Source organism: Sebastes fasciatus, chromosome 6 (assembly GCF_043250625.1).
Source record: "Sebastes fasciatus isolate fSebFas1 chromosome 6, fSebFas1.pri, whole genome shotgun sequence".
Taxonomy (NCBI): domain Eukaryota; kingdom Metazoa; phylum Chordata; class Actinopteri; order Perciformes; family Sebastidae; genus Sebastes; species Sebastes fasciatus.
The window spans coordinates 20,093,193-20,117,655 of NC_133800.1; the positions used below are offsets into that span (position 1 = coordinate 20,093,193).

General features: G+C 43.7%; 1 protein-coding gene across 2 annotated transcripts in view; it reads left to right on the forward strand.

Moving 5' to 3' along the window:
* The window catches only part of slf1 (SMC5-SMC6 complex localization factor 1), a 33,671-nt gene that overhangs the window by 7,640 nt on the left and 1,568 nt on the right, over nucleotides 1–24,463 (forward strand). For both annotated transcript variants that reach the window (XM_074638281.1, XM_074638282.1), the window contains exons 15-17: nucleotides 3,488–3,567; nucleotides 8,710–8,802; nucleotides 10,077–10,259. In XM_074638281.1, the coding sequence (XP_074494382.1) occupies nucleotides 3,488–3,567; nucleotides 8,710–8,802; nucleotides 10,077–10,259 (356 nt within the window). The remainder of the gene's footprint in view (nucleotides 1–3,487; nucleotides 3,568–8,709; nucleotides 8,803–10,076; nucleotides 10,260–24,463) is intronic.

A 24,463-nucleotide genomic window follows, 5' to 3' on the forward strand; every position in this document is an offset into this window, starting at 1 on the left:
TGTGTGTGTGTTTTAAAATATCAGAACTATTCAAGGAGCAGTCTACTCTGCCTCCATTGTCAGGTTTCCAACCCAAAGATTTAAGGGCAAAACGGGTGAAAAATGTACAAACCCGATGAGAAACGTGAGTGAAAAGGGAACAAAGGAACACCTGGAGAGAGGATGAGTGTGTGTGGGTGGGAGGGTTGGGGGGTGAGGAGCAGAGATGCATGAATGGAGGGACTGAGGGAAAGCTGGAGAGAGGCAAATGGAGGTCAGACGGAGCGTGAGGAGTTGGCATGTGATGGGTCATGCCCAGGTCTGATCCTATCAGTGTGTGCTGGCTGACAGGAGGGGTGCAAAGGGAGGTTAGACCCCCTCATCACACACACACACACACACACATGCAGGGCTGAGCTTGGACAGGAAGCCGACAGATAGACAGACTAGGATATCCCATCAGGCCTTTGTGTCTTCCCTTACGACCACCAGCTCTCAGCCTTCGCCCCCCTTCCTCACCTCTCTTGATCTACCCTCGCATACTAAATCCCTCTCTGAATGCAATCAAACACACACACACACACTCTCTCCATACTTGGTATCAGACATCTGCTGCTCCACCAGCAGGTAGTTGGCCTGGAGAAGGGCAGGAGCCTCCAGGGAGCGGGTTCACGCGAAGGCTACTGGTTCATGCGCTGACCCGATCCCCTCTCTTCCCTCCATCACTGCTTTTTTACTCTTCCTACTCTCTGCTTTTCCCCCACAGTTTCAAGGCTTCAGTTTGTTTTGACACAGACGTGATGGGGGAACGGAATAAAACAAGGAACGCAATCTGCGCGGATGAGATAAAGAAATGCCAAAGGGCATGTAAAATCATTTGACCCTGAAAGAAAGAATGAAATCAAAATGACAAAGCCTGTGATGAATTGAGAACAGAAACCAAAAAGGAAATCTTGTTTCCTCGTTTTTCACGCTCGAATTCATGATATTGTACATATTTTCAGTGATGTTGACACTCTTAATCAATTAACACATCTTCCGTTGAAGCATTTATGAGCCTGGCACACTCCTCAATCTCTAAGCATTTTCAATACAATCCTCTATGTTGTCGGAGCTGCTATAAATAATTTAAATATTTTATGTAAAGAAATCAACTATATTTATTGTTAGAGCACTTGTCAGTAATTCACAGTCCTTAACAGGATTAGACGTGAAAACAACACGTCTGAGTTTAAATAGCACAAATGTGATTGTGCTTTCAATAGAGAAGTATTGGTTTAAAATGGTTTCAGTTCCGTTTTATCTGCTTTCTCAAAACCGTCGGTAGAACACAAGACAAAATCCTGGCCGGATGTTTGGTATTGGATTTATGAAAAGAGCAGGAGCAGGTCATAAAGGTTGAGAGGAGCCACATGACCCCTTTATCTTTCATTTCTGGCTGTTAGAACGCATTAGGCTGTTATACTGTGACTCAAGGCTGCTGTAATGTGTGTGAGATGGCGAGTGTGCTTATTCTGCACCAGCAGACAGGCTGGCATCAGGGCACACGTCCAAGCCATACCAAGCCGACAGGCCGGCTGATTGACCGACTGTTTAGATGGCCGTTTGACTTGCCGGCTGGCTGCGTGGCAGTGAGTGCTGTTAGCAGAAGGGAAGCTGTAATTAAACGCAATTTTTCTCCTGCTGGCTTAATCAAGCTCTGTGTGTTGCTGTTATCTTTTCAAGCCATTTAACTATGTCGTTACTTTGGCTCGTTCGCTTCTGACCAGACCTGCATATAGTCAATATCGGCTTGATTTAAGAAAAGCCTCCAACTACATCAACTCCACTTATATTAAAGGGGACCTATTATGCTAATTTTCAGGTTCATACTTGTATTTTGTGTTTTTACTAGAAAATGTTTACATGCTTTAATGTTCAAAAAACGCTTCGCTTTTCTCATAGCGGCTATGCTGCAGCACCTCTTTTCACCCTCTGTCTTAAATGCTCTCTTTGAGCTCCTGCCCCGCCCTCCTGACAAGCCCAGTCTGCTCTGATTGGTCAGCCGACCCACTATTGTGATTGGTCAACCGAACCAAACTCTTCGGACTCCACTCCATCTCCGCTCTAACTAACTTGTTTATAACTAACGTTTTAGGGCGTGCCAAACTAGCCGGTATGCAAATATGTTACATGGTGACATCACCACGTTACAGAAGAAGCAAGGCGTTTCAGGAAGTTCAGGAACACAGTTCAGGAGCAGTGTTTCTGGGGGGGAGAGTAACTCCCTTTGGGCGTGGACTTTAGGCTTTTAACTTTGTAGACCTTTTACATGCACAAAAACTATATAACAAAGAAGCAAGGGAAAAAGCACTAAACATAATAGGTTCCCTTAAAAAAAAAAAAATGGAGATGGATAAAAGGGACAGGTTTTTGTTTTTGCTATGACCTCTTTGGCAGAATCAAAGCAATTGGAAAATGTAATGCATAGATTTATCTTGCTGTGGCGTTCGACATGCATTTCCCCATTACATCCAGTATTGCTTGCAAGTTTCTTGAGTGTCGGCCTCCAAGGGCACGCGACGCCCCAGGCCCAGAATTGATAGCTGGGCCACTGACAGCATGCTGGCCTCCTAAAGTAGACCATGAGGGAAGGAGAAACTGGGGCGTATACAAGCCAAGTACTGTCAACCTCTACTTCTGCCAGCCTATATGGACAGGGGACACTTGGGTGAAGTGGTTTGAGAGAAGAAGTGGTACGCCCTTATACCAGACACTCTTATGGACTCTCTCACACACACACATACACACACACACAGAGCTCGTCTCATCTCTTCTCAGCCTTGTCCCTGCTAATAACAAGCAACGTGACAGGACGTGTGTTTCCTCCTCACTGCTGGGAGCTCCTTCCTAGCTTCTGAACAAGCCAATTACCAAGAAACAAGCCTCTTCCCTGTAATCCGGATGGCACTCCGCTTCGACGCGGCGCGCGCGCGCACGTGCACAGACGTATACACCCCAGACACCTGTCAGGCTTCATGCAGGCAGATCTCCCATACCCACTCGCAGGACTAGTGACAGCCCACAGCTATTAGCACGCCACTACTTTGAAGAGGCTTCACTTTCTTTTACTAGTTATTCCTCCTAATGTGCTTGCTCACATCGAATTCTCCGTCTCTGCGTTTGAGGCGTTAAGTGGGAGGAAAAGTGCTTTGGAGACGGGAATGGAGGATTGGGCGTGTGAAGTGTGTGTGTGGCCAACACAGTAGGGGTTTGACAGATATTGTCAGATTTCATATGAAATGATACGGCGCCACGAGGGATTCATTTGCTAATGGCACTTTTCACATACAGTAATGCCCGCTCCGCTTTCTGTACCGCTAGGTCGCCGCGCTGTCATGCTGGTCAGTCATTGAAACTTTGGACTTGTTTATGTAAATCACGGGTAACCTCTAATTGAATTAGGTTTAGCACATACATGCATATTTTCTCATGACCCCTTTGACCGTGTCTTTTTGTCTCCGCACAGTGCTCAGAGCTCTTTGGTGAATGAAACAAGCCCGGAGAAAGAGAACATCCCCAGAGGTTTGAACAGAGTCAACGCAGCAGGTACGGATCATACATATACACACACACACACACACACACACACACACACCGATGCTTGACAGTATAGCTGCACATTTGCAAGAAGCAGACTTTTAATGGACTGATGCACTGCACTAGGTCATCAGTAAAGAGGGACATGATAGCTCTGTCATCACTTTCAGTTTAATGAAGAGCACATAATGTATGGAGAGAGTGATTGATTTGCATCGGACCACGCTTCCATCTAGTCAGCTGTAAAGGCAACTCGGCTGCATAATTCGGCTCGGTCGTGTTTGTTCGGGGCAGAGTTTAAGACTTATCACGCCTCCTCCTCCGCTATTCATTGAAATTCAACGCTGCTCTCTTTGTTTTGTTTTGCTTTTTCCTCCTGTCTTATTCACCTTTTTTAAAAAGTAACAGATAAATAAATAAATGGCACGGACAGAAATAATGGCTTCCTCACACAATAACACATATTGGTACGCACAGTGCGCCTCAGATCTCAATTTTAGGGATATTAAATGCAGCAATTAGGGTAAAGCTGCAGATATACAGCGGCTGCACTGGTGGAACTTCCTGCAATTAGAGGCATGGCACTCTGTGTGAACTCCTGAAGGTGTCAGAGCTCATATCTCCCCCCTCCACCTGATCAGAAAGGCCCTGTGCCGGTGCGAAGGAGTGGGGTGGGGGGAGGGCTGAGGCGGGAGACTCAAGGCTGTTGGCATGTGTTGTTTTTCCACTACGTGATCTCTATACCGATGCGGTCGGCATTAATTTTTGATGAACCATCGGCACAGCATCCTCCCCTCTCGCCCTCTCATCCCATCCCATTCTCTCCCTTCCTCTCTTTCTCTCACAGGCTTTTTCACCCACATATATAAGCTCGCTTTCTTATATGCTGCACTTCTTTGCTTTGGAGCATCTGTCTCGCCTCCTGGAACCTCAGTATCTTTGTCAAAGTAGCTGAGAGGGGTTGAGGGATTTGGGATGAACTTTTTTTTTTCTTTTTTTTTCAGTTCCGTATTTGCTTCTGGAGGCTCAGCAGAGATTTCAATCTAAATCAGCCCGAGTATACTGTATGTAGATCGTCAAACAAGAACTGCTGTGTGTGTTTCATCGCTTAAAATGTGTTTGCTTTTAGCTTTGTGTCATCCTGAAACAAACCATTAAAGTCAACATTCACGCAGCACAGTTCAAAAGCTAGGTTCTTTGTTCTAGGGAACGTAAAGGCAACTTTATCCAGCAATGAGAAATAACTATGTAAAAAGTTCAAATCACATCAAAGTGTACTTCTTATTCTCCTTCTTCTTCAAAATATATTTAACACGGTCAGAAGTTACGGCATACTCTTTTGTTAGTTTTTAAGGTTTAAGTTGTCGCACCTTAACAGGTGCAACAACTTGTCCCTTTTTTATACATATTAGTACATGGAGTTTGGTGACCTTCTCACCTTAAACCTGAGTTGAGGTTTAATCAGTCCAAGCATTCTGTAACGAAACTACTCTACTCCCATTTTGGGAGTCAGCAGCGCTATCTGGAGTTGGGTTGGTAGAGACTGGATCACAAACTACCTCGGAAGCCTATGTGGCAAAGAGTATAGAAGCAAAGAGGCGAAACTCCTTTTTGACTGAAAATGCTTATTATACTTATAATTTTGTGTTGTTCAACACAGGTCATTTTAGAAGAATATGACAATAGAAAATAAATCATTTTTGTTTTGCTTTTGTACGGTACTTTTTCGGTGGATGTTTTACTGGCGTCTTTCAGTCCAAAATGGCAGAAGCGTAGCTTTGCTGCTGGGCACTGATGTTGCAATGGAACGAACAATTGACTTTCACTTCTTGGCAATATTTGTCTTTGTATGTGGTGCAGATTGGGCATCAATGCATTCCAATACCCATGCTACCATACGATTTAGTATGCCAGAAAAATATCTAGTATATCCTAATACATATTATACCAAATATACCAGGATGTCCTACTGCATCCAGTCATATTTTGCAGTATGCAAGCCAGCATGCTTTTTGGGCTATTCTGACCCACAATCCTCTGCGCAGCTTGGTATGATATATGAGCAAGACGGTCAAAGTTCAAGGCGCGATGTAATGACAAAATAGTATGTCCAAATTGTATGCATACTGCATGCAACAGACTGCACTTTGTAAGGGCAGCTACAGTACGTACTACAAGTAAAAGGAAAAAGTATGCAATTTGAAATGCAGCCATGCACTGTCTCAGCGATGTTAATTTATTTTGCCCCGTCTATTTTATGATCTGTTTTTCTAACCAGTGATTTTGTGGTGAATATTGATTCGGATCTGTGCCTGATCAATCACAACATTCCTCCTGCACCTCCATGTGCCATCAGTAATAAACCACAGTGCAACAAAAAGATGACAGAGGCAAAAGATTTTGTGAGCCTGGCTTTCATATTACATCTATTTACTTATGCATTTGTTCCTTTGGCAGACAGCATTGTCCAACGTGCAATCCAAGCCACAGTGGATTTGCTTACTACTATTTAACAGACAGCGTGTTTGTGTCTTATTACTTCCTGTTGGCACAGAGGGGCTCCGCTGCTGCCCAGAGTTGGTTTTGACTGATTAAATGGAGGTATCCTACATTAAAATCTTCACTAGCGGAATGTAAAAATGATGGTCACTTACGTTGATGCCAGTAAATTCTTTTGAGGCACAGTGAAAGCTGCAGTAATCTGGATTGGGGGGAATTAACGTGTTGCTCTCAGAGACAGCTGTAGTCTTCAAATAGTTTTAAATATAGCCAATAACTGGCACTGAATACCTTTTCTAGCACATTCCTCCCAAATAGCCATTGTTACTGGCGTCCAGCAGCCTTTTTCGGTCCAGGGATCGGCGGGCCAAGCGACACTTTACAGGAGTAGTGTAGCGAGCAGACTGAGGGATATAAAGAGCAACACATACATTTAACTTTTCTATTAAAGTGTGAAACGGGGGATTTATAGAAAAGGACAGGCGGATTTATCCTTTCCGTGCTTGTAAATGCTGAGCATGCAATTACCCCTATAATAGAGGCGTTGTGTCCAAATTGGAGCCATTAAAGTGATTTAACAGTGCGTGGATTGGCCCTGGCATTTGCGAGGATGTGTACACATGGGGTGTAGTGGAATGGCTGTTTAATCACAGCGTTTTAGAGCGCGGTAATAGCAGAGCAGCCCATGTAGAACACTGACGTGCTACACAGTACAGCTAACTCATTAGGGACTGTAGTTTGGAACGAGGCTCCACCCTCTGTTTGGGTGTTTCTGAGTTTTAGAAAAAATAAATATCCCGTTTGCTTCACTGATTGACCGCATTACTGTTTCTGATGGTGATACTCTACAAACACCAGTGTCTGTGCACTTTTATATGTAAGTTTAATGAGATTTTTACAGTGTAACACATATTTTCAGAATGAAAATCAGATTGGCAAAATATCATTATAGAATAGTGTTTTATTGCACTGGATACTGACCCTAATTTTCTTTTGGCTGTATTATAAAGTCTGTTATTATAGTGATATCATTCATTTGTTTTTTTATGGAGTTATATATCGAAATTACACACACGCCACCTGACGAAGTGCTTGGAATAAGTTGCCGTTCAAGTACCTGCTTCATCAGCCTGTTTGTGTGTCCTCACTGCTTCTGAGTGTTGTTTTTTTTCAGAATTCATACAGCAAATAAGTGACTTATTTTGTATCTAATGGCTTTTCTAGTCTCTTTAGTTGACGTTGGCTTTTGAACAGCATTATTCCATTATGCTTTTTAAACCTTCAACAGCCTATTCATTGTATGAATATTCTTATTATATAAAGCGGCAAGGTTAACTACACGGTGTAACATAAAATTACACAACACTTATGACTGAAATGTGTAGAAAAATATTATAATCTTCCGTATAGTATGTATGTATAGTGTGTAATCTTTTCACTTCCCTCTATTTTTTAAGGTTTTGCATCACATTTCTAGGGAGAATATAAATGATCCTCTTTCTGACAAACAGTCCTTCCATTTCCCCCATTTTGTGTTTTTTTTTTTTCTTCTCCACTCTTCAACCTCTTTACCGGGGGATGACATTTAATGCGTCGTCTGCATCCTCAAAGACACCTCCTGGAAGAAAGGAATTCTTCAGAATGAATAGGATCCAGGATTTCCAATATTTCCCCTATATGCTTTGAAATGCAGGAAACCCTTTTCACTCTCTCCTCCACTGCTTCTTCTTTCTTGCCCCCACCCCACGCCCTCTCCCTTTCCTTTCTGCCCCAGTCTGTGCGTGCTGGAGTGGAGCCCCTGTACAGGCGTGGCGTCCTGGGGAGAGCTAGTAAAGCATTTATTATGGGCTTTGCAGTCCTGTATTATACTGGCAAGCACAGAGCCACTCATGCTTGGCCTTTAACTTCCCTCTGAAGTTCAGCCATACATGAAAAGAGGGGGCCGCTAATATATTCCTGGTTTAATATTGTATCAGGGAAAAGTGAGGGACGGGGTAAAGATGAGAAAAAAAAAAGGGAAGAGGGGAGAAGAAAATTGTGTTTAAAAATGTAAATGAATCCATGAGAGTTTTTTCTCCCGCGCCTGTTCACTGGTAGTTTGCTGATTAAATATCACGTGGTGACACTGGCAATGCCCAGCGGAGCTTTTGAACCCTGGATCTGTGAAGAATCCTTTTCGAGGCTTTGTGCGTGGGCTGTCTACCATAACTTCCTCTCAAGTAACAATGTAGGGACGAGCGGACAGGAAGCAAGACTACATTCTCGCCACTACATTCATTCACTCGCCGACTGCCCCGATGTTAACTTTGTTGGGTCCTCGGAGGTGTAATTGGAAAATCTCTGTGTCTATAAAAGAGGATAAGAGCGAGGCAAATTAGTCTCTCCATCTTTAATTTTTTTTTTCCTCCCCCCCCTTTTCTCATCACTCTTCTTAAATCGCATCCTCATTGGCGGGTCGTACTTTTTTAGGTCAGGTTTTTTTTTCTTTTGGTGTTTGGGGACATTTCTGTGGTATTTTATTGGTGTGTTCAGCATATGGAGGGGGACAATGGGCAGGACATCGGGGCACACCCTAATTCTGGATTGCTCTCTTCTCTTCCGCCTCTTCTCTCTTTTGGGTGTGTTTGTCCGTTGCGTGTGTCCTGGTCGAAGGAGAGACCCTCCTCCACAGAGCTTGCAAGAGGAACCAAGTGGAAACAGTGCTTCAGATCCTGGCGCTTCCTGGCACGGACGTCAACGTTAAAGGTAAGACTTTCTCGATTTCCCTTTCTGTCTCACCGTCATCTGACTTCAACTCCCACTGTTTGCTCTCGGCTTTCGAAGAGCGATTAACATTGGGGGGGGGAAAGATGCGAGAAGAAATAGACGTGCGTCATCAGTGAGGTTAACCTTTAGCTAAAATGTAAAGGGTGTGTCTAGAAAGAGCTGGATGGGTTTTTGGAGTTTCAGATTTATAAAGCTTTACGGTGACTTTGCTAAGTGAATGGAATGGCTTTTGATATTTCAGAGTGACTTTCTTTTGTCCCTTTAGGTCAAATATAATGACTTCCCCCTCCTTTTATGGAAATGTTGTGCTGTTTCAAAGGTTTCTCCGATTTTTGTAATAGCCCTTTAATAGCAGTCTAAATTAACTTGCATCTTGGTAGGGGGCTTGTGCAAGAGGTAATGTCCCAAAATGTGATCAGGCTGAACTATGTGCAAAAAATTGTAAAATTGTCGCTGTCACATTGCAGTTGTGTCCCTAAACGAGGCCCGAGTTAACTGAGGCAGAACATTTTCGGTCCTTTCATGTCGGATAAAACAGATCTACGTTACGATGGTCCCCAAATGGTTTAAATTTATTCTTTAGGACTTGTCTATCCATGACTGTTTTTAATTTTTGTAAATCACGATAGACTGAAGTGTTTTAATATTTCTTGGATATGCTGATTTTGTATGTAAGACGTACACGGGCGGTGGTTCGTAACATATTTGTAACTTCCAAACTAGAATTTCAAGCAAGTCTAACGGCACATTCATAATAGCTAATCAGTCATTAGCATCCTTAGTTCAGTCGTTTTCATTTCCTTTGTCTTACGGCAATGGAAAAGACACACAAGTTATTGCTAAAAAAAATTTAAATGAAGTTCTTTAAAAAATTGCTGACGCCTGCATCACAACTTATTTAATCACTTTGCAAAGTGTCTCGTCAATTTCTCCCAATTTTAGCGAAAAGTTCCTACGATTAGCCCCGCTAGCTTATTTACTAGCTGAGTTGTTAGCTCTCAGAGCTAACCAACAAGTTAGCCGCAACAGAGTGAGTTAGCCTGCTCAGCCAAACTCTAAATTGTCTTAATACCATACTTTAGGAGATGTACATATCTTTTCAACTGCTTGATAAGCAAAATGCAGTTACTATTTTCATGTGCATTCTTGGCAAAAAGCAAAGGCTTTAATGTCAGAGATCTTTAAAAGGTATATTTAAGCTTTTTGACCTCAAAAGATTTCAAGGTTATGTGCTTGTTTTGTTGACTATGTAGACAATGCAGGCTGGACGCCTCTGCATGAAGCGTGCAACCACGGCAGCACTGCGTGTGTGGGGGCTCTGCTACGTCACCACCCCGCCCCTGTGCTTAATAACCAGGTGGGTGGAGTCAGCCCGCTGCATGACGCCGTGCTAAATGGACACATGGACATCACCAAAATGCTACTGGAGCATGCAGGTGAGTGAACTTCACCAAAACACCCAGAGTCTCGGCGCTTTAGAGTTTGATCTGACGACGTACAGAATTACACAAATTATCGATTTTATAAAATGGAGCTTATGCTATTAAAAATTTCAATTAAACAATTAATTCTAAATTCTTAATTATTATCATTATTATTATTATTATTATTATTATTATTAATTAACAAATTTATTTATATATATATAATATATATATATATATTTTAAGTAATATGGGTCTTTAATGTGTTTTCTAAGCGGCATGTCAGTAAATTAACACCTTTGTGTATCCTGGTGTATATTTACTAGATTAGGCTAATGCTTTTAATGTGGCTCGGCCAATCAGAATAGAACCACATTTGTCTTTATTTTCTGGTTAGTTCTTTCTGTAGTACCTTTTCAAGTTGAAACTGTGACACTGATATTGGTCTTGGTGCTTTATTTTGTCAATATCATTACTCAGGCAGGTCCAATTAAGAATTGCCACTCTAACTCTATGTTACATGTGTATATTTCCTAATTGGATGGGATACACTCAACTGTTTTCATATGTCTTCATGTAATCCATCTCCCTTGAAACGATTCATTAAACCAAATGGTCCCCGTCACATTGATGGAATCATATAATGTTAAAATAAAACACCTTTAACTTGTCTAGCCAGTTGGCTGCCAAGAGAGCTAATCTGTAGAATTAGCCATTTAGCTAATGATTTACGGCAGCGGTGGGCCGCATGTCACCGCTGCTGTAGCCATGGCGAGCTTTCAATTTAATGCAGCCAACAAATGCGGAGGAGCTTACTGACAGATTGAATGCTGCTTTCGACCTTATTAGCAGGGCCAGTTTTATCTTTAACTAGCCTCCTGGTAGGTAGAGCGAGGGACCTGTTGATGGCGGGATTTTACACATCAAGTTCAGTTCATTCATCACACAGATGACTATTCTGAAAGCTGTTGCATAATGACTTCTGTGGCTCTGGAGGCAGCTTTACAAAAGTCTGAAAAAAATAACCCTGATGATGCGATTAGGGTTAATTTGGCTTGGGCATGGAGATGGCAATTTTTTAGGAAAAAGCCTGTGTTACAGTTTACATTGACCTTCCTTGGAGAATCTAACGAAAGGTGGTATTAGATTGCATTATGGGAAATGTAGGATAAAGGGTTTTATGGAGGCTAGATCCATACTTAAAGGTCCAGTGTGTAGGATATGGCGGTATCTAGCGGCGCGTTGAGGAGATTGCAACCAATTGAAGCCTCTCCCGTGTGCAAAGCGTGTTGGAGACACGGCCCCCTCTGCCATTTGGAGCAGAGCCAGTGATTAGAGTGTGTGTGTGTGTGTACGTGGGAAGTGAGTGGTGAAGCATGAGAGAGAGAGAGCGGCGGCGATGGGAGCGAGTAACATTATCGACTCCGGCCCAAGCAGGAAAAGTTAACAGAGTTTGGTTTGTCCGTTCTGGGCTACTGTAGAAACATGGCGGTGCAACATGGTGGACTCCGTGGAGAGGACCCGCTCCCTATATAGATATAAACCGCTCATTCTAAGGTAACGAAAACACAACGAATCTTATTTTCAGGTGATTGTACACTAAAGAAAACATACTTATTAATATTATATTCCATTTCTGCCAATAGATCCCCCTAAATGTTACACACTGGTCCATTAAGACTAAACGTTAGGATATGTCCAATTTTTGTTTGTTATCTGAGGTTGTATTATGGTTACCTATGATATCTAAAGAATTATGTGCTGCACACACACAGTGCACCCAAGACACACCCAAATTGGTACTGGACCCCAGAGGTCGTCCTGTAGCGGTTGTCTGCTTCTTCGCTTCATGAATTGTAGATCATCTATACCATCTCTGCCTCTGCCCCCACTGCTTGTCTTCATAATCCTCATGCAATCCTGCACTGCAGTGTCTGTCCAAACAGATTACAGCATCACCTCATGAGATGTCTGTTAATGTCATTTTGACGAGATTAGACGAGTCAGGATCCGCCGCCTGCGAGATTCACACACAGGTTTTTTTGTGGGAATGTGTCACAACACAACTAGTTTGTGTGTCGGCATGTTTGCATGCCAAATACAGTCTGAGCTCAGGAGGGTTGAAGCGAGCGTGACGGGTGTCGGAGCCCGGGAGAGAGAGGATGGCGTCGCTGGGTGTGCGGCAGCAGGTGGCAGAGGGAATGTGTGCGCGTTTTTTTTTGGGGGAGGGCTGGGAGGAGGGGCGCCGTTTGCCAACGTTGAGCAAGTCTCCCATGTAACATACTGTACTTCTGCCTCTGCTCACCTCTCAGTTTGACTAATTATAGTTAATTTGATTCGACTTTCCCATTAACACATGTACATATTCTGTCCTCAAAAAATAAATTAGACTGGGATTGTTTAGTCCCGGAGAGGAAACAAGAGAGCGCTCTCTTTTTTTTTCTCTCTCCCTTCCTCAGTAACAGGAGGGAGAGCAAATTAAAAGAGGTCAGAGGAAGAAGCAGCTATCTGTATCTGTAAAATTAGAAGATAAAAAGAGTGTGTGTGTGTGTCTGTGTGTGTGCAGCAGACGTCTGGCCTGCTGTCTAGGCCAGGTCTCTTCGCAGGGACCGAGCAGAACAACAGGAATGAGAATACTCCCAATTTGAAACACCTGCAGGCTTGTACATTATACTTCTTTTTCCTCTCTCGCTCTCTCCTGACGGTTTGCTATTTCCTCACACCTTGATGGCGGGTTGTCTAAAGGCTACAGCAGGGAGCTGGTGAGGAGGTGGTCCTCTTGACTCCAGGCTACTCTGTCTCTCTTGTCCGTGATCTCCATCTGGTTGCCATGGACACCATCGATGGGCTTAGCATTTTTATTTTTTTTAGATCTTTAAGTCCTGGCTGTTAAATGTGGAAAGTTTTGGCTTTGGGGCTACATCATGCGTAGTTACCGTAAGCATCTGTATGTTGTTGTTCACTCCAGCAGCAGGACTTTTGTGCTTATGGCAGCGTTTCTAACACCCATACATCAGACTACTTTTTAGTATTTTGGCCAGGGAGGCTCGCTGCAAACGTCCCATGGTAGGAAAACAGGCTAGTGGGCCAGATGCATTTCCATTCCTCTCTGTCTTTATTTATTATATTCCTGTGTTTTATTCTTCTGAGTGCCTGCTACATCTCCTGAAACTATATTTTTCCGTTGAGGCATTCACCCTGCTGTTTCCAACAGAAAAGGCTGAACCTAGCTGCCAAGGCTCTGGTAGGCCAGAGAGGGCAACACTGACACTGGCACACCAACAAAGCCTCTATTTGGGAGTGATCTCACCCCTTTTGTAAGCCTGTCTGCTTGGAGGCCTGGGCTCTCTATGTGTGTGTGTTTGTGTGTTTGTGTGTGTGCATTTTTAGGGGTGAATTGTAGGGGGGAGGAGAGGATGGATCCCACCCCCTACCCCCTCTACCTCAGTCCCTCCAGGCTTATGGAGCTGGCAAGGAAAGGATGCCATGGCTGAGGGCAAGGCTGACTCTGCTCTCCTCCCCTCCTCCTCCCATTGCCCAAGGCCGCCCCACATGACCCTGTGTATAAGTGTATGTATGTGTGTGTGTGTGTGTGTGTGTGTGTGTGTGTGTGTGTGTGTGTGTGTGTGTGTGTGTTTGGCTTGTTTTTACACAGTATGGAAGTGTCCTTGGCTATATATTTTGGCGTATGTGTATGCATGCAGAAATATTTTCTTGTATCTCAAATGCTGTAATGAGTGTATGCTGGCTTGCAATTAAGTATCTGTAAGTGTGTGTGTGTGTGTGTGTGTGTGTGTGTGTGTGTGCGTGTGTGTGCGTGTGTGTGCTGACGCTACCCTGTGCCCCTTCCTCAGCTGGTAGGAGTGTTTAAATTTTGCAGGGTGGCCAGGGCAGCCGGTACCCCTGATTGAAATGGAAAATGACCCGAAGCCTTTAGCTGTGCAGTTCAGACCTGGCACACATATACACACACACACACACACACAGTGGAGGCGTGTCAGTGAGCAAAGGGGGTGGAGAAATAAAGAAAAGAGCCTTTAAGCTGTCACCACTCGGCCCTGTGACCGTAATCGCTGATGGCGTCCTCTCAATACAGCCCACCGTGTTAGTAAGCACAGCCAGTCCACATCGACTTATAAACACACACACAGTCTCATTTAGATGCTTGGATGGGAAAACAGTATAGAGATGCGAAGTCCGTCCCCTTCCGGTGGACCCCATGGGACCTTATTTCGGAAAAATTATGTGCGCTAGTAAACGGCGAGAGACAAATATTTTCTGATCCCGTTTGAATTGCACCATGAATCACACTGTCAATTAAAAAGTTAATTTTGCAAGTCAAGAAAGTCACAGTTTGTTGTAAATCCCAGTAGAAAACACACGGGCATCGTAGCTTCAGCGAGAGAGAAACGTCACTACGTGACTTTTGGGTGTGTAGTCTTTCTAATTACGTATTTTCACAGACATATACTTCAAGAGTTTTACAACAAACTGCGGCTTTCTTCACCTGCAAAATTATGTTTTAAATTGAGAAACATCATATGTGCGATTCATGGCGCAATTCAAACGGGATCAAAAAAGTATCTGTGTCTTGCCGTTGACTACGTTCATATTTTTTCAGAAGGTTCCTTGGTGGTCCACCGGAAGGGGCGGGACTTTGCCTCTCTATAGTAGAAAAAAATTGTAGAGATATGTGTAAAAGTGTTTTCATCGTTTCTCATTTGTCTAATTGTTTTGGCTTGAGTCAAGTTCAGAGAAGGCAAGAGAGGTTGCTACATGACTGGCTCTTCATTTTCTCTTTGAATTTTTGTGCATCTCTTGTACACACACACGTACACAGTCGGTTTAATGCACAGCATGCCGCGGTCCCTGCAGATCTTAATGTGAACGAGTGTTTGTGGAGCAGAAAGATGTCATTTGCTCAGTGGCACAGGAAACGCACGGTCCCCTTGGACCGCTGTAGTCAGTCATGGTTTGTCTCTGTCAGTTTGTCTATCTCTGTCATAGATACACACACACACACACACACACACAGGTAGTGCTTTAGACACACTTGGGCTTCTTCACTGTCAACACGGTGAAGAAAGTTCATCCTGCTCAGTACTTATTTCCCTCTGGGTCCTGAACTGGCAACCGCGAGGAGCTGAGCACTCGTACCATTAGAGGTGAGGTTGTGTTTGGAGCCCTCGGCTTCACTCGGGTGTGTTGATGTTTCAACTGCGGGTTTCTCCAGGCTGTATTTCAAGGACTTCCCTCGCTGGGAATTTTTTGACTAGATTCTTCTTCTTTCTCCTCTCTTCCTTCCTGTCTCTCGCTATTCACCCCCCCAACCTTTCTTTCTGTGTTTCGGGGTGGTTGCCAGGATTAAGTCTCCCCGGTCGTTCCTCAACGTGCTCCGAGAGGAGGGAGAGACCTCTTTTCACATGAGCCCTATGTTTTATACAGATGAGGACCGTGGAGGATTAAAGGAGGGAGATGATGATTTTAGGTTTCTTGCAGGCTTCTTATGCCCAGCACCACCTTTTTCTTTTATCATTTACACATACCTTGCCGTTTTTCTCCTTTTAAAACAGCTGCAGCATTTGGTGAGCATGAAGGCCGCAGGGAGCTAGCTTCAGTGAAAAGGAAAGGGCAGAGGCCAAGGATTATTTTTTTTAAGTATTTTTGTGTATTTTGCTGTCCTCTCTCGCCTACAAGCTTCAGCAGGAGTTTAATGCCGTATATTTATTTGTAAGGACCACATAATTGAGAGTGGGGAATCTGGAAGTGTCAAAAACATGCTCAACCATCCGCAATGCCAAGTTTCAAGGTTTAGTTCATTTCTTTTGTCCGGGCCGTAGAAAAGAAAAACAACATGGTCACAGGCCAGAGATGATTTTGTGTTGTTGGCCATGAAGTTCGTTCTCTCTCTCTGCGCTCCAGCCCTGAACTTAACTCATCAGACACTCCAATAGTAGTGCTATTTTTCTTCCGCCCGCCCCCTTAAATTAAAACATTCAATGACGACTCAGGAAGGAATTGAATAGTATATTGAAAAAATAATAATCCTGATAGAAAATACAGGCAAGATAAAAGTTCAACAATGGATGTCGAAAGTCAACAACGGTTGATGTTTAAAGTCATGCAGTGGAAATGAAGACCTTCAACGGCTGTTGGATGTGTTTGCTTAAGTCATTCTTTCAATAAGAAGCTAAACCCTGAAGCGTTTGCACAGTGTTGTACTTTTAAAGGTTTTGGAGCAGCAGTAAGGATGGGGAGTACAGTGGGAGCAGTTAGTCGTTCAACAAGAATGTTAAGTGGGTCTGAAGTTCACCAGTTTAACTTTGCCATCACAATGTTGACATCGTGATGACAAAGAAGACAGAGAACTGCCTCTGTTTTAAAGGAGCAAAAACTTGCTTCTTGACTCGGTCCTATTAGATTTAACCAAAGCATTCTCAGTTATAATTCTACCTTAGTACAACATATCACAATTTAAAAAGGGCCATTGCCCTCAGATGTATGAGCAAAGAGAGAGAGAGAAGGAGGAGCGAATGGGAACGAGACAGCACTTTTAATTGGCTCAAGATTTTTCGCTGTGAGCGGTGTCCAGTGAGACACAGGACACGAAAACCAGGAGAATACTGAATAAAAGGATTGATTCATTCAACTAACAAAAACAAAATATTCTTTCTCAATTACTTCTTGTGGTATGTAGCCACAGATCCTGAAGGAATAGTCCCTATGAGAACTTTTGACGGTGTTTTTTGTGGATTATCCAAAAGTAAGAGGGATGTTGTTTTTGACAAAATATGTCAATGTTGGATGTCTTTGGGAATCCCCTGATTTTTCATCTACATTCTTTATCTTTTCATTTATACTTTGTGTTTAGTGCTAATTAGCAAATATTAGCATGCTAAGATGCTAAACTAACATAGTGAACATGGTGTATTATACCAGAGGTGGAAAGAGCACAAGAGTATTGTACTCAAGTAAAAGTGCTTGTGTAAAAAATGTACTTAAGTAAAAAGTAGGTGAGTTTAAATGTAAATGGTATGTATTATATTACATGTGTTACATGTTAAGTGGGGGACACTACATCACTATGTAGTGTCATACATAGTGATGTATGACACTACTGTTAAATCAAAGAACATCTTTCAACTACAAAAATAGATTATACACGTTTATACAAGTGGAGCAACATCAGCAACAAGACCCCTTATGTCCAAACCGACAGACGGCCACTCTGCAGTCTGTACATTCAACTGATTATCAGTTATAAATATATAACTGCCTTCCTCAGTGTAGCCTCACAAGAACTAACCAGAAGAGAGACAAAACTCAAACAATTAATAAAAAATGATCGACAATAAATAAAACGAGCTATGGACATTACGTTGCCTGAAACTTCTTTTAGAATCGACAGCAGAATAAAACACCTCCAAAGCAGACAACATGACCATAAACAATACAAGCTGAGCTGAGAATGAAGTCACTCCCTCTGTGTGTGTTGTACGGCCGTCGCTCTGCACTGCTCTCATACGGCAGTTACAACTGATAACGCCGTCCCGACCGACGGAGCCGTTGCGGAAGCGTAGCACTAGGGCTGTCGCGGTGAGGGAATTTCCCCTGTGGTGTTAATGATTGGCTCAACAGCGTGGTATGCGGTATTATTGTAATTTCTTTGCAAATTACTCAATTGAATCTGATTTTAGTGCTGTATAAATAAGCTTTATTGTTAGGCTATTATTAGGTATATTGTTGCTTTTTAAATAAAGATACTAATTAATACTTTTTTTTAGCTGAGACACTTTGGTTGCGCCTGGTTGCTATGATACGGAGTATTCGTAGCGTCCTCGCTCTGGATGAAGGGAAGGCTGAAGCACGTAGGGAGAGAGGACGGACCCGGCAGTCTGTCCAACTTTGGTGGCAACAGTAGTACTAAAAAAAAGAGACACTGAGGCAGACAGCAAATTAGTAATTATTTGAAAGAAAAGTTTAAACCATCAGGTTACTTTAAATATAAACATAAATGAATGAATGAATGAATTAATTAGAATAAATTGTGAAAGTGTATAAGGGTTTAGAACATTACGATAGAAGTATGTGATGCCCATTCCCACTCTCACTTATATCTCGTGTGTATTGATTTCTCCTCCATTGTTGTTGTTTAACACTTGTAGCCCACATGTAGGACGTGACAGTTGATTGTTGTGATATTTGTTCCGCCCCTCCTCCAGTGTGATTGGACGGCTGGATGAAAAAAGTGACACTGATGAGTGCAGCGTTTCACCCAAAGCTGAACAACTCACGGCGACAAGCGCAAACGTGCAACACTCAGCGCAGAATACCTTGTCACGCTGCTGCCATGACATTGCAAAAAACGTGAACATAGCGGTTGCGCCGGTTGCTTGCCATTCTCTGCGGTTGACTTGTCAATAGCAACAGTAGCTGCAAGCCACTGGCACAGATGTCGCCATGTTGATAGCCATGCGGAGGCAATAGAAGTTAGTTTTGCGACTAAATGAACACCTCGTCTTGTGTTGTATCATCTGCACAAAACTTTGCCTGTCTTTGCGTCTTGCCTTTGCACAATGCGTGTTGCACTAAAAAGTACGAAAAAGAGCATTTTAAATGCAGGAAAATACCAACATGTCATAGCGCTTCTTGGACTAGTTATTGCCACGAAAATAAAAACCCAATGGGTTAAATTTGTATGAAAATATTGTGCCGATGAGCGCTTTGCAGACGCTGAATTCTAAAATCACAGTCTTTATTTATTTTATTTATTGTCTCGCTCTAGTTCGTTCGGTGTTCTTGGAGTATTTCAGTCTACTTCTATCAAATTAACTTCCAAATAGTTTGAATATCTAAACAAGTTTGTGTGCATGCTAATGGCATCATAGGAAACTGTTTATTTACTTGCACATGATGATGATGACTCAGTGCATGACATATCATCAGAGCTAACAGCTGATGGCAGTGATTAGCCTTTTCTGATTCAAGAGAGCGGTTAAGAGTTCATTTAGGGCTCCACTCTGATTATTTAAGATGCTTATCGCCCACTGCTGATCAGCATCCAGTAAATCAGAGTATACCTGATAACCCCTCACACTAGAGGTGTCGGAGTGGCAGGGGATTACACAAAGCTAGCAGTAGGTGCCCATGCTTTTACATCCTACATCCTATCCTTATCTGCCCCACCTCCTCCTCCGAAAAGGCTATGATCCAACTGTAATCTGTGGCTGACCAGGCTGTGTTTGGGGTGAGGAGGAGCTCAGGGACAACGTTAATCAGACACAACCTGTTAAGATGGCGCTCACCTGTGACCGAGAAGACAGAGCCGTGATGTCATCAGTCGAATTTAAGCTGATGTGAAAAGGGAAATATAGCAGAAGCGGTATGACCTAGTATTGTTATACAACAGATACTGACCCGACTGCTTCATCTGATGTAACCTCCACAGGCTTTTTATACTCTGAATATCAAGGTGGAAAAAGGGGGGGGGGGGGCGAGGGGGGGCGTTCAGACACTGTTGCTAAAGCAGAGAGGGATGTTAGCATATTCACATGTCTGGCTGGTCTTTCTCTTTTCTTTTTTTTTCCTGCATCTGATGCCTCTCCGCTGGCTGCTTTGGTGCCTCACTTGGTTGGCCTTGTTGTTTTTGCTGTGGTTTCTAGTCGCTAGCTAGCAGCTCCCTGTGGATATGCGATGCCGTGCCCCTGGCTGCAGTTCACACACTCACCCTGCCTCTCTTTTTCAGGCAGCGAGGGGGGGAAAGAGAGGGAGAGAGAGAGAGAGAGGATGTTTACCATGCTGTGGAGCTGCCTGCTTCCCAGCTTGTCTGCCTCAGCCACAGCATCAGACCAGAGAGAGAGAGAGACATAGGGGGAGGGAGCACTGCATCTTTCTTTCCTTCCCTCCCTCCCTCTTTTTGCGCCAATTTTCCCCTCCTCCACTCTCGCTTTTATATTTCTTGTCTTCGCCTGCCCTCTAAAGGCCAAAGGGCTTTGCGCTCTGTATGTATATGTGTGTGTGAGTGAGTGTGTGTGTGTGTGTGTGTGTGTGTGTGTGTGTGTGTGTGTGTGTGTGTGTGTGTGTGTGTGAGTGTGTGTGTGTATATGTATGTATGTGTGTGTGTGTGTGTAGCAGTCAGACTGCATCTGGCTGGTGCATCAGGCAGCGGCTTTTGCTCGGCATGTGAATTTCCTCCCTCTGCTGTAGCTTCAGAGCCGAGGTCTTAGCGGGGCATTTTCACATCCGTGTACACACACACACACACACACACACACACATGCATAAAGGATGGTGTAATTACCCTGTGCTCTCATGTAATCCCCCAGGTGCTGTATTTATCTCCACTGCAGCATATCTGACACCCAGCGCCAATACCTGGATTCACTTCAGTCGCTGTCCCTGCACCAAAACCATTCCCCAGCCTCTAGTCTCATAACAGTGTGTGTGTGTGTGTGTGTGTGTGTATTACATTATAAACAGCACGTGATGCTATTTGTATGTCTTATGTTAGAGAATATGTAATTCAGCCCTGGTTATGACCATTGACGTCTGTGTTAAGTGCAGTTGAGCCGTGTGGTGGAGCATTAGAGCGCATTTTTATATCCCAGAATGGATAACAAGTGATTCTCTTGTCCAGAGGGTGAAACCTACAATAATAAAAAAAGGGAGGAAAATAGATTTAAAAATCCTGGAAAAGCAAAAAGACACAAGCTGACGCTTAATGGAAATAAAAGGGAGAAAGTCAAGCAGGTAAATATGCAAATGTGACAAACGGCAGACAGCACGCGCCGACGCACACAGTTAGCTTTCAGGCAGACAGATCTACAATCAAACGCTCAGCCATACAGGTTTTCAGGCAAGCCGAGCCCAGGGCCGCGCTGCAGGGGCCCTCTCCCCCCACCCCCCCACCCCCCACACCAGTGTTATCGCTCTGGTTGGAGCCTGTCTGTCAGCCGGATTGGTGTGACACGATGACGTAGGGGAACGCCGGAAAACTGCGCTTCTCGATCTTGCGTTTCTTTCTCTCATGCGGATGATGTGCATCTCGTGTGTAAGTCGAACGTTTTATAGTCATTTGTAATAGTCTGAGAGTCTGTGACTCAGTGTGCATTTAAACAAAACTAGCGCAGTAAGATTTTCTACTGTTTGACAATACAGATGTAATTGGGAATCTGACTTGCAGTGTAAGTGCTGTTTTGTCTGGAGCTTTATGCTGAAATTATCCCCATTTCTGTTCAATTTCCATATCTTTGCTGCTGCCACAAGCCATTTTCCCACGAGAGGTGAACATACTGGAGCTTCATCTTATTTAACCAATGCATACAATTCATGCATTTCAAGAGTGACTGACGTAAAAGTAACTTATGAATTTAGTTCATGCACACGCACTTGATATGTATGTATTCTATGCACATATTGGGAGTATTTTATTGTGTGCTGTATTGTGCCAGCTTCAGGGACTGAAAAGTACTGCTTCAACTTTGGAGAAGTATTAAGAAGGACTGGGAGAAGTAAACCTTGTCCTCCTCTTTTCCTTTTTTTTCCACATTTGGTTAAAAACACTGCACAGGGTGCTCGGGTTCAGGCTTAAAGGCCCCGTGCAGAGCTCAGGCCGAGGCTGGCCCTTTCAAAGGACGGCGCAGAACATGATAAATTGTAAAGAAAAACAGCCTCAGTCTTCAAAAGACATCCCATCTTTTTTAGAGATCACCCAGAAAGGGACGAAGATGGATCCATTTTCCAGCAGACATTGCGTGTTCCCGTGTGTCTGCATGGGGTACTATGGTCGTGGTTTTTCCACATTCTGGTGGACCTGGAGCTTTTCTGCTGCGTGTCACGCCATGGCTGGCTTCACACATTACAGCCACTGCTACTGCATGAGCGTAATAGCGAGGACAGCTTGTTATAGAAACCTGGTGATTATGACCTGCTGTGAACAACCTCACACTCTCTCACACACACCACGTCGCTCCGTCTCCCTCCCCTCTGCCTTTCTCTCGTGGCCACTTTGATCAAATCTGTGCTCTTACGTCCTTGACTGCTGCCCCCGCTGCCTGACCCCTGCATTTGAAATTTCCCCGCTTATGTAAAAGTTTATGTAGATTAATGCCACAATTTATGCAGATTGAGTTTTTGCCACTCAGGCTTGAAGCACTAAAAGGTAGATGAGCGCTGACCTTCCCCGCCAACAGCTACGTGAGCTCTCACCGATTATCTCATAACTGCTACTCACAGTGTTAGTTCAGAGGGAGACAGAGAGATGGAGAGCAATTTCACAATTCATATTGTTCCATTTTGAACTTTTTTTTTTTTTTTTTTAATGGTGTCATTTAAAACACAGGCTGTCTTTTTGTCAAAATGGCATTCGGGAGGCTCAGTAAGTGACGATTGTCCCCATATTGCTGCAGCCACACAACGTATGTCAAACAGAAACAGTGGTATCAAGCGGCGGTCTGTGTGACACGCCGAGCCTCCACAGAGCCGTAAACTCGCATGTGGCAGCAGCATTGCCGAGGTTGAACAGTCAAGTGCCATCAAGAGCAGTTTGCCATAGAAATGGGTCTATCTAAAAGCAAACAAAGGGCTCACACTTGACTCGACCCGCTCCGTGTAGGCGAAGTGCGCAGGGGCCTGTCTGGAAAATGATTTTCAGTCTAAACAGACAAAGCAGAAGAGTAGAGAGTAGACGGTAAATGTCACCGTTATAACATTCCTGCCTTTGTAGGAGGGGGGACAAAAAGTGTCACATTCAGCTGTGGTGTATAGGTATTTGTTTTGTATGACTTTTAACATCAATGTACCTCCTTCACTAAAATAATATTAAACACCGCCATTGAACACAGTATTTGTAGATCCCGTGAATAACTTTTAGCAGAGCCATTTTCTGAAGTCACAGTCGAGGTCTTTCGCAAGTTCGTCACCCCCGGTAGCTCTCCGTGTCACTGTTTCTGATGAAACGATGAGCTCGCTCACAGCATTACATAAAAAAAGCCAACAGGAAAAGCTCCATCAGGTCACCAACCCAGCGCCTTTTACACAAACACAAAGTGAGCCGCCAGTCACACAGTTAAGACAAGGTGTCAGATGAAGTTAGAGCTGAAGTGAGCTAAAAGCTCTGGCTGGCACTGAGGCCCGGTGGGAAAACAGCTGTTCACTTAACTCCTCAGCTTCTGTAAGTGTGTGTGTGTGTGTGTGTGTACGGTCTGTGTAGCATATTGTGTGTGCGCCTCTGTGCACTATTTATATCTGTTACTGCGTCCTGTCATTGACCCGTGCAGCATGTCTTCCGCCTTATTTGATAATGACGCTGCAGCCTACAGTAGCTTGGCATGTGTTATGGTGTTATAACTGATGCCTCAGTTGCCTGTTTACATTAGACTCATTAACCTCGTAGTCTCAGGACAATTTTTTAAAATCAAATATTTAAAGGTGCTCTATGTAAGAATCTGAAATTGCTTGTTAACAATGACACCTGTGGCCATTAAGTCAACGACAGTCAGCGTCCTGTTGCTCGCGCTCACACTATGTAGACGTGAGCGAGCATCAGTCAAAACAGTGAAGCGACGAGACTGAGCATGATTGACAGCTAAAACCACAATATCACTATGTATTTCACATGCTTGGCAGTAACGTCCAATAAGAATTTTGCCAGCTCAGGGTCCTTTTTTGATACCCAAAACCAAACGAAGCTCCCTCCATGAATCGAAGGTCCGGCCGATGTTGATCCTGGAGGCGGAAGATCACCAGATGATCCGGGTACTTTATCTCTCGGCAGTCGTGCCATTTTGGCTTCATGCGCCACTGAGCAACTCCCATAGGAATGAACAGGAGCCCGCCTACAACGCTGTATCCAGTTCTCTTTATACATCCATGGTTGCACGCTGTTAGCCCTGTAGCGGCGCTGAAGAGAGTAAAGGCACTCGAGAGCGCGCATGACGTCACATCTGTTGGATTTTCCCAGAAAACCAGGCCTGCATTCTTCACATTAAAAAGCAGTCTACAGGCTGATAGAGGAAACCCAGAGTCACAAAGGTCTCATTTTTAAAGTTAGGTTGCAAACTGTTCACACATTGGCACTAAAAAAATTATAACTTTTTTTTATACGTACAGTCCCTTTAAAATCAAACCCTATTATATCACAGCTTCCCTAAACTGGATTAACATTTTTAGTCCCATTTAAAGTTGATTAGTAGTTTATTTCCTAACAAGTACTTTCA